General features: G+C 42.8%; 1 protein-coding gene across 2 annotated transcripts; it reads left to right on the top strand.

The window, feature by feature from the left end:
- Window positions 1-8,134: 8,134 nt before the first annotated feature.
- LOC124462146 (homeobox protein otx5-like) lies at window positions 8,135-10,459 on the top strand. Of its 2 annotated transcripts, none has more exons than XM_047013719.1 (3): window positions 8,135-8,613; window positions 9,400-9,551; window positions 9,821-10,459. In XM_047013719.1, the coding sequence occupies exons 1-3, from the start codon at window positions 8,517-8,519 to the stop codon at window positions 10,457-10,459; spliced, it is 888 nt and encodes a 295-aa protein (XP_046869675.1). In that variant the 5' UTR covers window positions 8,135-8,516. The 2 variants fall into 2 exon arrangements, with proteins under 2 accessions (XP_046869675.1, XP_046869676.1); XM_047013720.1 differs by having other exon boundaries at window positions 8,151-8,613; window positions 9,376-9,551.
- Window positions 10,460-12,855: the final 2,396 nt, after the last annotated feature.

The following is a 12,855-nucleotide window of genomic DNA, read 5'->3' as shown; positions in this document are numbered from 1 at the left end:
AAACCGCTGGGCACTTGTTCACAACAGATTGGAATTGTTCATTCTTTTAATCAAATTGCAATTGTATTAGCACATCCTTGTAAATGACAAGTGCAATTGCCTAAAGTTTGCACACATTTCAAATGATTTTGCACATCTTTGAAATGGTTAGGTATAATTGCCTTCAATTAGGCTAACTATCAATTGAAAATATCTTGCTGGTCTAAACTGACTGTTATTTCTCAGTCAAGTGGTTGTTCTCTGCAAAACATATTGGCATAATTTCCTTGTGTACATCATCACCTGCACAATAGTTCACTCCACTGTCAAAATCTTTCAGTCACATAATACCATGAAAAACATAATGGTATATACTGTAATATGGATCTCTTGGATCATCTGCTTACAGTCATTGTCAGGTGCAACTAGAATTTTACTAAACAAGGGGACACATCCGATCACCAATCACACAGTAAGTTTAGTTAGCTGACAGGAGCTATCCAGGAGTATAAATCCTTCCATCAAATATTTAGAGCTTGTCCCAGGCCAGCTCGGGGGAAACACCACTGTTTGTGCTGCCATTTCAGAGAATGGTGTAGTCACCCACATTCCTAGTCTTGGCCCATATGATACCCAGACACTCCTGGTGTCCTTGGACTGCCTGCACTCCGATCTTATCCCTCTACATGAGAGGGGTTTGGTAGGGCCTCACTTTCTTACATTTGTCATTGTGTGGGACAATGTAAGCTTCCACCATCACCCGCTCATCAGGATTCACTGCCCATCAAAGAATGCTAATGGTGCTCATATCACCTAACTCCCCATTCCTTAAACCTATCCAGGAGGTTTTTTCTGCATGTAGGTGGAGGGTTTATGAGCATCGGGCTCAAAACCAGAGGTCCCTGCTCCAGGCAATGGATGCTGCTTGTGATGATGTCACAGCAGATCAGTGTAGGGGATTGTTGCGGCATGAACAACAATTCTTCCCCTGTTGCATCGTAAGGGAGAACATCAGATGTGATGTCAATGAAATCTGTGGCCAGACAGACAGTGAGGACGACAACTAGTGAAACTCCAGCTTTGCTTTACTTTCTTACTGTATGTGTTTCCTTCTTGCCATGAAATGCACCCTCTGCAACTCTGACTAGGAGGGGGTCACTTGCCTGAAACTTACTGTGGTTACTCATACTACTAGTGTAGGTTATACATAATGTTAGTTTTGATGTGCTTATTGTATGAAAGTATATTGTGCTGTACACATTTCCTGTAACAGTAACCATGATGTATGGCAATTACAGTAACAATTTCCATGGCAGTGTAAGTGCAATATGTGATGTGAAACCTTGTAGGTTACTCTTGAATTACTGTAATCTTTTTTCTGTTTGATGCACATTTACATTTTACATGTATTCATTTAGCAGACGCTTTTATCCAAAGCGACTTCCAAGCTGTCTGCTTTACAAAAGAGCATAGGTCAATGATCCTAAACAACGAGATAGCCACAAAAACATTGTGGTTAGCCAAAACATGAAGCATACATTACAGTATTGTTGCTTGCTTTTCTACAGGTGCACTCTTGCAGTTTTGAGATTCATGTTGTTTAGTTGTAACTTGTTTGGCTACATGCTCTTATGGTTCTTCTCTTTGGCACTTACTGTATTTGGGTTTTTCACAATGTATGCTTCATGTTTTGGCTACCCGAAATGTTTGGGGCTATCGCGTTGTTACTGTATGATCAGTGACCTATGCACTCTTGTAAAGCTCTCTTGGAAGTCGCTTTGGATGAAAGCATCTGCTAAATGAATAAATTTACGCTGTAAATGCAGATTGAGACACATTGTATTCTGGAAAGAAAACATCTACTACAGTAACTGTAGCACAGTGCACATGAGGGATATTTCTAAGGTCCACTGCCATACTGACAAAACATCTAAACATTTTGACCTGCAGTGTTTACACAATGCCAAAGGGACTTTCCAGTTTGGGGGCACTGACTATTTGTATGGGAAAATGATTTAGTTTTGACTGATAAGTTGTCTGTTTTAGGAAAGAGATGACCCTTTGCAGGTGTTCCATGGTGTTTTGCTGAACCATCTGGGTTATTTTGGCAAATGTATTTAAAGGTTTGAGAATGTTCAATTTTTTTTCGAGCGATGAGCCAAAGCAATCGAGAAGGAACTTTTCATTTTGAGGGCACTGACTATTTATATGAGAAAATGATTTGGTTTTGAAGCATGAGTTAACTGTTTTGGGTGAGATATGACCTTTTGAAGGTGATCTATGTAGTTGTGCTGAACCATATAGGCTATTTTGCTAAATGCACGTGGAGCTTTGAGAATGTCATTTCTGTTTCAAGAATTGAGCCAAAGCAATCGAGAAAAACTGTAAGGTAAATAAAATCTATTAGGACCGAAAAAAAGATTGATCCACAAGAAGGCGCCACTGCGCCATCACGCTGCAGTACAGGTCAGTAGGACGGATGAGCACTACTGGAATGGGAGGTTTATTTTGAAGTAAAGTAATGTTCCGTCTTTGATGACTGTATCTGTATGCACCTGACTTGTAGCTAGGTTTACTAGGGCTATTAAATTACAGTTTTTCTCAGTCGCTTTGGTACATTTCTCAGATCAGAATTGAAATTCTCAAAACTACGTGTTCAATCTTCACATCATTGTGTCACTTGTGCACATCAAAAAAGCAGTTTCTAATTTCTTTGAACAAGTTGCAAATGCTTTGGTACATCCATGGAAATGATTATTTACAATTCTCTGCTGTTTCCTACATTATTAATTGCTTTTGTCATGTTGATCAAAATGTATTATAATGGGTCTCTGTTGAATAGTCTCACCCTCCACAACATTTAGGCATTATTTCATAGCACAAGTCTTTACTTGCAAAATGGTTGAACAAGTTGTCATAATATGTCAAGCATATTTCTATACATTTCCATTAGACTTTTATCAAAATCTGTCCTGAATTGGTAAATTGCTCGCAGATGAATATTAAACCAGGTGAATCTCATGAACCATCAACTGGCAAGTATATATAGCTGGAGCACAACACAATGTTACAATGTCTGACAGTGGAAGGACAAGGAATTGGACAGTGTCAAGAGCCAGAGAGAAGAAGAAGAGGAGTGAGGCTGCGTGGCGGAGGAGTTGGGAGGCAAAACAGAGGAAGAGGCAGAATAGGCCAAGGACATATGCGCTATCCTGATGAGAAAAGACACTCTAAAAGATTCTTTCCATGCTGCATGGCAAGGGAAGATAATTGTTGTGATGTGGATGAGAATTTGTGGCCCAACAGGAACGTCAGGAGGTGTAGGAAGACTGCGCTGTCATTCCTACAGGACTGCATGTACAGTTTTCCCTAAGGATATTGTCCTATGTTCACTTTTCTTTTCTGTATTGCAATGACATAGTTTGTCAACAAATTACAGTACAAACAGTAAAAGTATGTGAATGTTGTCCAGTCTCTTGCAATCAAACTTTAGCCATAGTTTACATCAGAATATCCCTCCAGAGTACGCTGTTATATTGAGAACATGACTAAGCAATTTGACTGTCTTATCCGTACACAATGACACAACGACTTGTCATTCTGATGGCACTGACATGTTCATTGACACAAATATTTACTTTTGAGAGATGAACTAAGGATTTTGAGCAAGAGGCTGGCTTTTGCAAGTAATCCATGTTTTGCTATTTGTAGGAATTGTTTTGAGAAATGCACTTTTTATCTGAGAAATGTACAAAAGCGACTGAGAAAAACTGTAATAAAAAATGAAAAGCATGTTTTCCTTTGTGCCTGCTTTCAGTGGAATTGTTCAGGTGGAGCCTGGCACGAAACCTCATGCTTGATTGAATCTGCATCAAACTTTTATCAAACTGACTGAGAATTGTTAGTTAACGGGTGCACCTTCTCTTCAGATGTACTTTACTGTAATGCTTCACAGTTATGATATGGCTAAACTAAACATTTTAATGAATTAAATTTAATTCACAAATGCCCTCTGCTAAACAAGCAAGTGAAAGAATGTAATTGACCACGCTACATGTCAACGCAATGTATTACCTTTAGGCTATGTCAACAAAACAGTGTAACAGTAAGCAGTAAAACTGTCACAATAAGGACACGAGATTTAAATTTGGACGTGGCGGAGACGTGAAACCGTGACGGTTTCAGTGTGACTTTCAAGCTTACTCTCGAAATCTAAACATGAACGCTCCTGCGTCAGAGTTGACTGTACAGAGAGAAAGGACGTCAACTGGACTTGTTGGCCCTTTTTCCCAGTTCAGCACTAACTGTTCCACACTCCCAGTTCCCCTAATACCACCCAGGTAATCTCCACCCCGAGATTACTGTCCACTGCAATCAGTCACCTACACTGTCACCTCAGACACCATCCCCTGACTCATCACACACACACACACACACAGAGAAAGAGCGAGAAGCCCAACACACACACACACACACACACAGAAAGAGCGAGAAGCCCAACACACACACACACACAGAGAAAGAGCGAGAAGCCCAACACACATACACACAGAGAAAGAGCGAGAAGCCCAACACACACACACACAGAGAAAGAGCGAGAAGCCGAACACACACACACACACACACACACACACACAGAGAAAGAGCGAGAAGCCCAACACACACACACACACACAGAGAAAGAGCGAGAAGCCCAACACACACACACACAGAGAAACCCCAGAGACAGAGGAATGACATGAGGCAATATGCAAATGAAGCACAATCAGAATTCTCTTTTTTGGTGAATTACAGGACGCCTCACTAATAGCATGAGACTGTACTGTGTGTAGGATGAACAGTGTGACAAAATATGAAGCAAACCTTATGTAAAAAGCTACTGACAGACAGACACAGATAGACAGACAGACAGACAGACAGACAGACAGACAGATAGACAGATAGATAGATAGATAGATAGATAGATAGATAGATAGATAGATAGATAGATAGATAGATAGACAGACAGACAGACAGACAGACAGACAGACAGACATAGGCCAAGAGACAGACAGATACAGATAGACAGACAGACAGATACATAGATACATAGATACATAGATACATAGATACATAGATAAACAGATGCACAGATGCCTAGATAGATTCTTCCAGTGTTGGTGAGGCCAGTTGGTGTGCTCTGACAGGCTGAGGAGGAGGACAGAGCGGTGGAGGAGGAGGAGGAGGAGGAGGACAGAGCGGTGGGGGAGGAGGAGGAGGACATTGCGGTGGGGGTTGTTGTGTTGTGCAGTGCTGTGGGCTTGCTGGTGCACCAGGTACTGAGTGTGCACAAGAGATTAGGATGTGTGTGTCTGCGTGTGTCTTTGTGTACGAGTGTGTGTGACTGGTGTGGTGTGTGAGAGCACAAAGTGTTTCCACACAATTGCAAATTGCCACTGTGTTGGGGATTAGGGATGTGTGTGTGTGTGTGTGGGAGGGGGGTAGTATTACTGTGTGTGTGTTTGTGTGTGTGTGTGGGAGGGGGGTAGTATTACTGTGTGTGTGTGTGTGTGCTGTGAGTGATTGCGACTGACAGCACACTCTGTTTTACTGGCTGGCCAGCAGATTTACCCGACCCGTTTTAGACATTCTAATCTGGATTAAGCACTGCAGTGTGTTGGTGAGGACATGGCCCAGACTATTCTCCTCCCTCCATCCTTTCCACCTCTTCACCTGGTTGTCCTCCTCCACCCCTCCACCCATCTCTTTCCACCCGTCGCTGAGATCCTTGCACCAACCTCTCTTGGATTTTTGCCATCTCTATTTTTACAGTTCTTCTATTGTTTTGGTTGTTCCCTGGCCTCCCTTTCCTTCAAACCCTGAGTCTCCCCTGCCTTTCTGTGTGTTTGCATCTCTCTCCTTCTCTCTCTCTCTCTCTCTCTCTCTCTCTCTCTCTCTCTCTCTCTCTCTCTCTCTCTCTCTCTCTCTCTCTCTCTCTCTCTCCCTCTCCTCTCTCTCTCTCTCTCTCTCTCTCTCTCTCTCTCTCTCTCTCTGTCTCTCTCTCTCTCTTTCTCTGTCTCTCTCTCCCTCTCTCTCTCTCCTTCTCTTTCTCTCTGTCTCTCTGTCTCTCTGTCTCTCTCTCTCTCTCTCTCTCTCTCTCTCTCTCTGTCTCTCTCTCTCTCTCTCTCTCTCTCTCTCTCTCTTCTCTCTCCTTCTCTCTCTCTCACTCTCTCAGTCTCTCGCTCTCCTCTTTTTCTTTCTTTCTTTCTTTCTCTCTCTCTCTTTCTTTTTGTATTACAGTCAGTTCTCCAATTTAAAATAATCCCAAACCTCTTCCATAGCACCAGTTGGCACGCGTGTTTGTGTGTGTGTGTATGTGTGTGTGTGTTTGTATGTGTGTACGTGTCTGTATGTGTGTGTGTGTTTAGAGGGTGGGGCACGTGGCAGCATGTGTTTAGGGATTACAGCAGCTCAGAGTTCTTCCCTACTTCTCTAATTGCTCTTGCAGCTACATGGCTATCTGTCCCCTAATCTAGTGGATCTGTCATCTGGGAATATGTGTTCTACTTTTGTACTGATATTAAATTATATTATATTATTTAAACCCTTGTCAATAATATAACCAGAATGGGTCCGAATATGGAAAATAATGATGAATGGAAACTATAGTCAAATCTTTGTTAGAAAATAAAATGTTAAAATGTTCTTCAATTGTCAACCCATTGTCATTCTGTATCAAAACCCATGACTTTTATTTCGGTTTACATGAATTCAGAGATAAACTCTATTAATGAAGTCCTACTGTTACTCAACACTTGTTAGTTAAAAAACTTAACATGTTTTTTTCTTTGTCTTTGTATTTATATTTTTTCTCATCTAATTTATTTTACACATAATTATTCATAACTGACACCAACAGACGCCCGCAAGTGTAATACTAAAACAACTTTATTGTAACGAAACATTTTTTGAATAAAGTATTACAATATAAAAAAGAAACAGAGAAGAAATACACATATTTTAACTGTTTTAGACGTTTCCGACTGCTGTTACCAAGCACTTCCCCGTTCTGCATTCCTCAACCAATAAAGTTAGTCCATGAAAGTATTGGTCCATGGGTTCGATATCTTGTCTCAAATCTCCTGTGATTCGTTGGTTGATGTAAAGTCAACCTGAAAAATGTATTCATCGTCAGGACTGTGCCCAAAAAGAACCATATACGGTCTGCTCGTTCTTGTTTTGGATTTAAAAAAAAGTTTTATTCATACGTCAGTTTAGTCCACCTGCCGTTCTTTTCTGTTCTGTTGTTTGATATCACAATCTCTCTTTGAGTGTGTCTCTCTACAACTGAATGGATTGCTCTCTCGTTCCTGCCTTTATCTGGAGATAAGATACTTACTTTTCAGATAAAGCATATTATGATAAATCAAATGAGCTTTGTGGGTGTTTGTGAATTTGTGTGTGTGGGTGTGTGTACATGCGTGTGTGTGCGTGCGTGTATTTTCGAATGTGTTGAGATCACATAGTTTATTGCACAGGTTTAACGCAGTTTACAGTAATCTGGTAACGATCTGACAACACAACAACATATTGCTTAAAGAAACTCAAGGTCCAGATTGAAACGCAATTAAAAAAAAACTTTCTTAAGACACAATCAATGTGGCAATTTCTTCTAACATATTGTTTACTTTGAACACAATGAAAGAAGGTAGCACTTGATTTGCTAGAATATCCATGAATGTATTTCAATTACAAATGAAAATTACATTTTGGACAATGTTCTTATGGACTTTATTATCAGTTTTTTATTGTCATGTGGGCCTATAGGCCTAATAATTTGTTTAAATCCATGTCATATTGTTCTAATTTCCGAAAGTTAGACATTCGTTGTCCATATTATATTAGTTGTTTTTCAGCTTTCAAAATAATTACATAGTTTTAGTTCTTGGTGGACTGTTTTACGTGACAAACGAAATTTACTTTGAATTGATATATACGGCAGCCCATAGAGACAGCCGAAGCGAGATGGAGAGAGGGAGAGAGAAATAGAGAGACAGAGAAAGAGAGAGAGGGAGAGGGGGGAGAGAGAGAAAACGAAAAAGAGAGAGAGAAGGGAGGGGTTACTGTGCGTCCACTTTGTACCTCTAATTAGCTTGTGCGGTCGGTAAAATTACTCAGTGTAGCGGTATCAACCCAACGCATCGGAAGCACGCGCCTTTTTACCTGTACCAGGCGCGCAGATATCGGGAAAGAAAGGATCCTCGCACTTTCTTCATGTCCTAAACTCACGAGAGCATTTGAATCCTGTCTAACTCCAAATGCTGCTATAGTATCGGTCAGTGAAGTAAATTGATAAAATATAAGGGTGCTCTGTCATAAATTTTGGACATCTCCACAGAGAGTGACGCGCTCCACTAAAGGTATTGAGTACACAGCTCAAGGTGGACCGTATTTACAAACTTTTGAAAATCTACGGAGAAGCACTGGGAGAGATCGTTCTCTGGTTTTCCGTGTCTGTTTAGAGAGGAAACCGAAAGGACTTAAATCCTCACGCAACGATGATGTCCTACATCAAGCAGCCTCATTACGCCATGAACGGGTTAAATCTGCCTGGACCAGGGATGGATCTGCTGCACACTACAGTGGCATACCCTTGTGAGTATCATTTCATCTTTATTTGACCGTTAAACATCTTTGTTTCTTGGAGGCACATTTCAAATAGCCAAACACTATCTAGCTTTACGCGCAAGGATGGCCAGGCTCGTGCGTAACACAGGTAAAACATTCAACTAAAAATATTTTTTCAGATAAGAGACGTCAAATTTAGTTTAAAGACTTTTATTATTTATTAAGTTAGTCTAGTATTAGGCTACCACTGAAGATTTAAAAATTATAATTTCACTAGTAAACATTTCGAGGTCAGAAAGTATTTCGAAATGACAATTCAAACCATCATTTTATCGCAGATATATCTATCGAATTGCTCTATATATTGCTACAAAATATTGATGAAAAAATGTATCACTCGTTTTCAGGACAACGCTGTAATTTAAATCCACGTTTGTGAACTATTGCAGCAGGCTACACTGTCTCATTCTCGCGTCCTATTTGGATTTCGGCAAACGTTTAGACTTGGAACATAGAATAGTCCACATCTACGTGCTCAGGTATTAAATTCAACCTGTCTATTACCAATGTATTAGGCTCCGGTAAAACAGATAACTTTAGATAGAAAAATAACTTCTAAATCAGCCAAATTAAAATGTTCAACAGGATACGTTAAATAGGCCTACTACGTCCTGTAATTTTCCAAAATATTTGTTTTGTATTATTTTAGGAAAACCTCTCTTTGACATACAGCATTTTGAGTGTTCTCATTAATCATGCCAACCGATCATTACCATTATTATCACACAGTTTCTGTATCTCTGGATTTCTCAGCCACTCCGCGGAAGCAGCGCCGCGAGCGCACCACCTTTACGCGCACGCAGCTGGACATCCTGGAGGCTCTGTTTTCCAAGACGCGCTATCCAGACATCTTCATGAGAGAGGAAGTGGCCCTCAAGATCAACCTGCCCGAATCACGAGTCCAGGTACGGTCAGGACAAGGTGTCTGAAACGCAACCTGAGTCTAAGTGCATCACGTGCAGAGTTTTGAGTGTTTGGGAGAGTTTTGGTTAGCACATCAAAACAACATCTCTGCCAATTTTAGAAGCCGTTGGTGTGAGATTGTTTTAAATAACGTAAAGCCTCAGGAAGAGCGAGGGCAGTGGTGTACGTAAGACGAATGAATGTACCGCGCGATGATTAGGCTATACCGTTAATAACGTGTGTTCATGCGACCATGTGTCCTTCTCTGCAGGTCTGGTTCAAAAACCGCCGCGCCAAATGCCGCCAGCAGCAGCAACAGAGCAGCGGCCAGTCCAAACCCCGCCCCCCCAAGAAGAAGACGTCACCGGCCCAAGAGCCCAACCCCCCCGACCCCGTAGGCAACCCCTCCGGATCCTACAGCCCCTCCCCCATCTCCCAAGGCCCTTCCCTGGCCCCCAGCTCTAACCAGGGCAACGCAGCCGTATCCATCTGGAGCCCTGCCATATCACCCCTCCCCGACCCTCTGGCCTCCTCCGCCGCCCCCTGCATGCAGCGCCCCTCGGCTTACCCCATGAGCTATGGCCAGCCCTCCGCCTACACCCAGGGCTACACGGGCACCTCCTCCTACTTCACCGGCCTGGACTGCAGTGCCTACCTGTCCCCCATGCACTCGCAGCTTTCCGCCACCGGAGGCGCACTCAGCCCCATCACCGTCCCCTCTATGGGGGGCTCTCTGAGCCAGTCCCCGGCCTCGCTCTCCTCCCAGGGCTACGGCACGGCCTCCTCTCTAGGGTTCAGCTCTGTGGATTGCCTGGACTACAAAGACCAGCAGGCCTGGAAGCTGGGCTTCACCACTATGGATTGTCTGGACCACAAAGACCAGAATTCCTGGAAGTTCCAGGTCCTGTAGCGAGGAGGAGGAGGAGGAGGAGGAGGAGGAGGAGGAGGAGGAGGAGGAGGAGGGAGGAGGAGGAGGAGATGACAAAGTGGAGTGTGACGAGCTAACCTGTCTCAACAAGCCCCTCGCCAGAAACGGCTAACTCTGGCAGAGGTTCCTTTTTGTTTTGTTGTCTTTTATTCAAAGTTTCTTGTTTGTTTGCTTGTTTTTTTTTGTGTGTGTGATTTTTCTTTCTTCCTCAAAGCAGCCCCTGTAGAATGTGTCTTTCTTTCAGGGGAGGGGAGAGAGGAGTAAACGGGAACCGCTCATATATCTCGTCTGTAAATGCAGGACATCAAATAGGCCTACTTCCTTTCCCTCGTGCTGTTAAACAGGGACAGAAGGCCGTTCCTCCAGAATGGACAGAAACTCCGAAACTGATCTTGCTGTGCTCGGTTCCAAACCTGTGGAACCGTACTGTGGAAGCGTACCAAGGGAACCCAACGGCTCCTCTTTGGGTTAACAGGTTATAACCACCAGCCTCTCTATCGTCGCTCAGCAAATGCTCGTTTTTTCTTTAGATTTTAATGTTGATGGCTTGAATGTTGCTTTTAAGAAATTCAGTTGTAGGGGGGTGGCAGGACTGGGGCTTGGCATACAAGGAGCTTTGACCTTTTCTCATCGTTACGTCTCTCTCTGAAGGGACCATCAGTATTGGTTAATTTGAGTTTTTAGTCATATGTTATCTTTGCTTCAGTTTAGATCGTCCTTTGGATATTTTGAAATTTGTTTCGGAAGCTTGTGTATTATTAAGGTGTTAGGCTACAGCGTCATGGCTACTCTATATGAAACAACTTATCTTTCTCAATGTTTTGTTTTGTGACATTAAAGCTAACTTGAATACAAATTTGCCTACCGATAATCCTGATTTTGTGAGTGTCAAAAAGAGAGTTCTGTATCTGACATCGGGTCAATGATATATTACATCAAGGACTCTTCATTTCAGAAACATCAATGGGTTCTGAGTCTTCAGAATCCAGTCAGTTTCTTTTCAGGCAGCATAAGTGGGAATGTGTCAGAAATGTAATAGAGTCGTGATGTTCTCTAGTTCTCTCTGCAGCGCGTCTCATATTCAGAGATATTCACCCTGTCCTAAATATCTGTCTCTGCTCTATCTTGCTGTCGGTTATTTTGCTGATCTGATTCTGGGAGTGGCTCAATCCTCTTAGCTTCCCTTCAGCAATGCCCTAAGTGAATTAGTCAGGATTACTCCCTGTCCCTCTGTCCCTCTCTCTCTCTCTCTCTCTCTCTCTCTCTCTCTCTCTCTCTCTCTCTCTCCCCCATCGCTGTCTCTCTCCCTCTCTCCCCCATCTGTCTTATTTTCCTACCTCCCCCCTCTCTTTTTTCCTCTTTCCACCATCTTGTGTCCTTGTTCTCTCTCTCTTCCCATATTCACAGTGTGTAGGCGTCAACCTGTTTGTTTGTCTTTGCTTTTTGCTGTCATCCACTTTGTTTGTTCTCTCCTCTCTCTTCAGTGGTTGTGTCTGGGTCTCCTTCATGCAACATCATGCAACCTGTCTGTCAGTCTGCCTGTCGACCTGCCTGTCTGTCAGTCTGTCTGTCTGTCTGTCAGCCTGTCTGTCTGTTTATCAGCCAGTCTGTCTGCCTGTCTGTCTGTCGGCCTGTCTTTCTGTCTGTTTGCCTGTCTGCCTGTCAGCCTGCCTGTCTGTCGACCTGCCCATCTGTCAGTCAGTCTGTCTGTCTGTCAGCCTGTCTGTCTGTCTGTCTGTCTATCAGCCAGTCGGTCTGCCTGTCTGCCTGTTGGCCTATCTGTCTGCCTCTCAGCTTGTCTGTTCTTCCTCGTCTCCGTGCTTCTCTGTAAACGTTACCTAGTCCAGGTCTCTGGCCCCAGGAAGGCCTCCCATGTCCCTCCCTAGCCATCATCTCTCCCTTTTCTCTTTAAACCTGAGTGCTTTGTCTGTGACACGTGGTTTGTTGTCCCTCCAGTACATACCAAGCGTATCCGGTCTTTCTTACCCCCCCTCCCCTCCCCTCCACAAAACTCTGCTGACTACTCTGTAATCCCTGGCTGACCTGGTTACAGGCATGCAACACAAACAGAAGTCGTGTGGAAATACTGTACTTGTTTGTTTCATTCTGTTTTGGTTCATGGGTATTAAAAGTGAGTTTAGAATATCTGAAGAAACTGAAACAAACGTACATATACAGTGATTAAGGAAAAAGTAGTGTACATTTAGTACATTTAATCTAAAACTCCCCCATGTATTTTTCTTCACACACCAACGGTACTAAATATTTTACATGGAGATTTACAATTCAGCACCATTTTACCTTTGGCTCAGGATAGTTCTGAACATAGATACAAATTCTGTCAAATAAACAGTAAGGCAGCAATTATATTTCCCATA

Source organism: Hypomesus transpacificus, unplaced genomic scaffold, assembly GCF_021917145.1.
Source record: "Hypomesus transpacificus isolate Combined female unplaced genomic scaffold, fHypTra1 scaffold_201, whole genome shotgun sequence".
Classification (NCBI taxonomy): Eukaryota; Metazoa; Chordata; class Actinopteri; order Osmeriformes; family Osmeridae; genus Hypomesus; species Hypomesus transpacificus.
Note: the sequence above shows the minus strand (reverse complement) of the source record. Positions and strands in the feature narration are given on the sequence as shown.

Bases quoted from the DNA above. Each gene is read 5' to 3' on its own strand.
- LOC124462146 (XM_047013720.1), top strand. From the start codon at position 8,517: ATGATGTCCTACATCAAGCAGCCTCATTACGCCATGAACGGGTTAAAT. The intron at 8,614-9,375 runs GTGAGTATCATT...ATTATCACACAG, and splicing joins CACTACAGTGGCATACCCTT to TTTCTGTATCTCTGGATTTC. The intron at 9,552-9,820 runs GTACGGTCAGGA...CCTTCTCTGCAG, and splicing joins TGCCCGAATCACGAGTCCAG to GTCTGGTTCAAAAACCGCCG.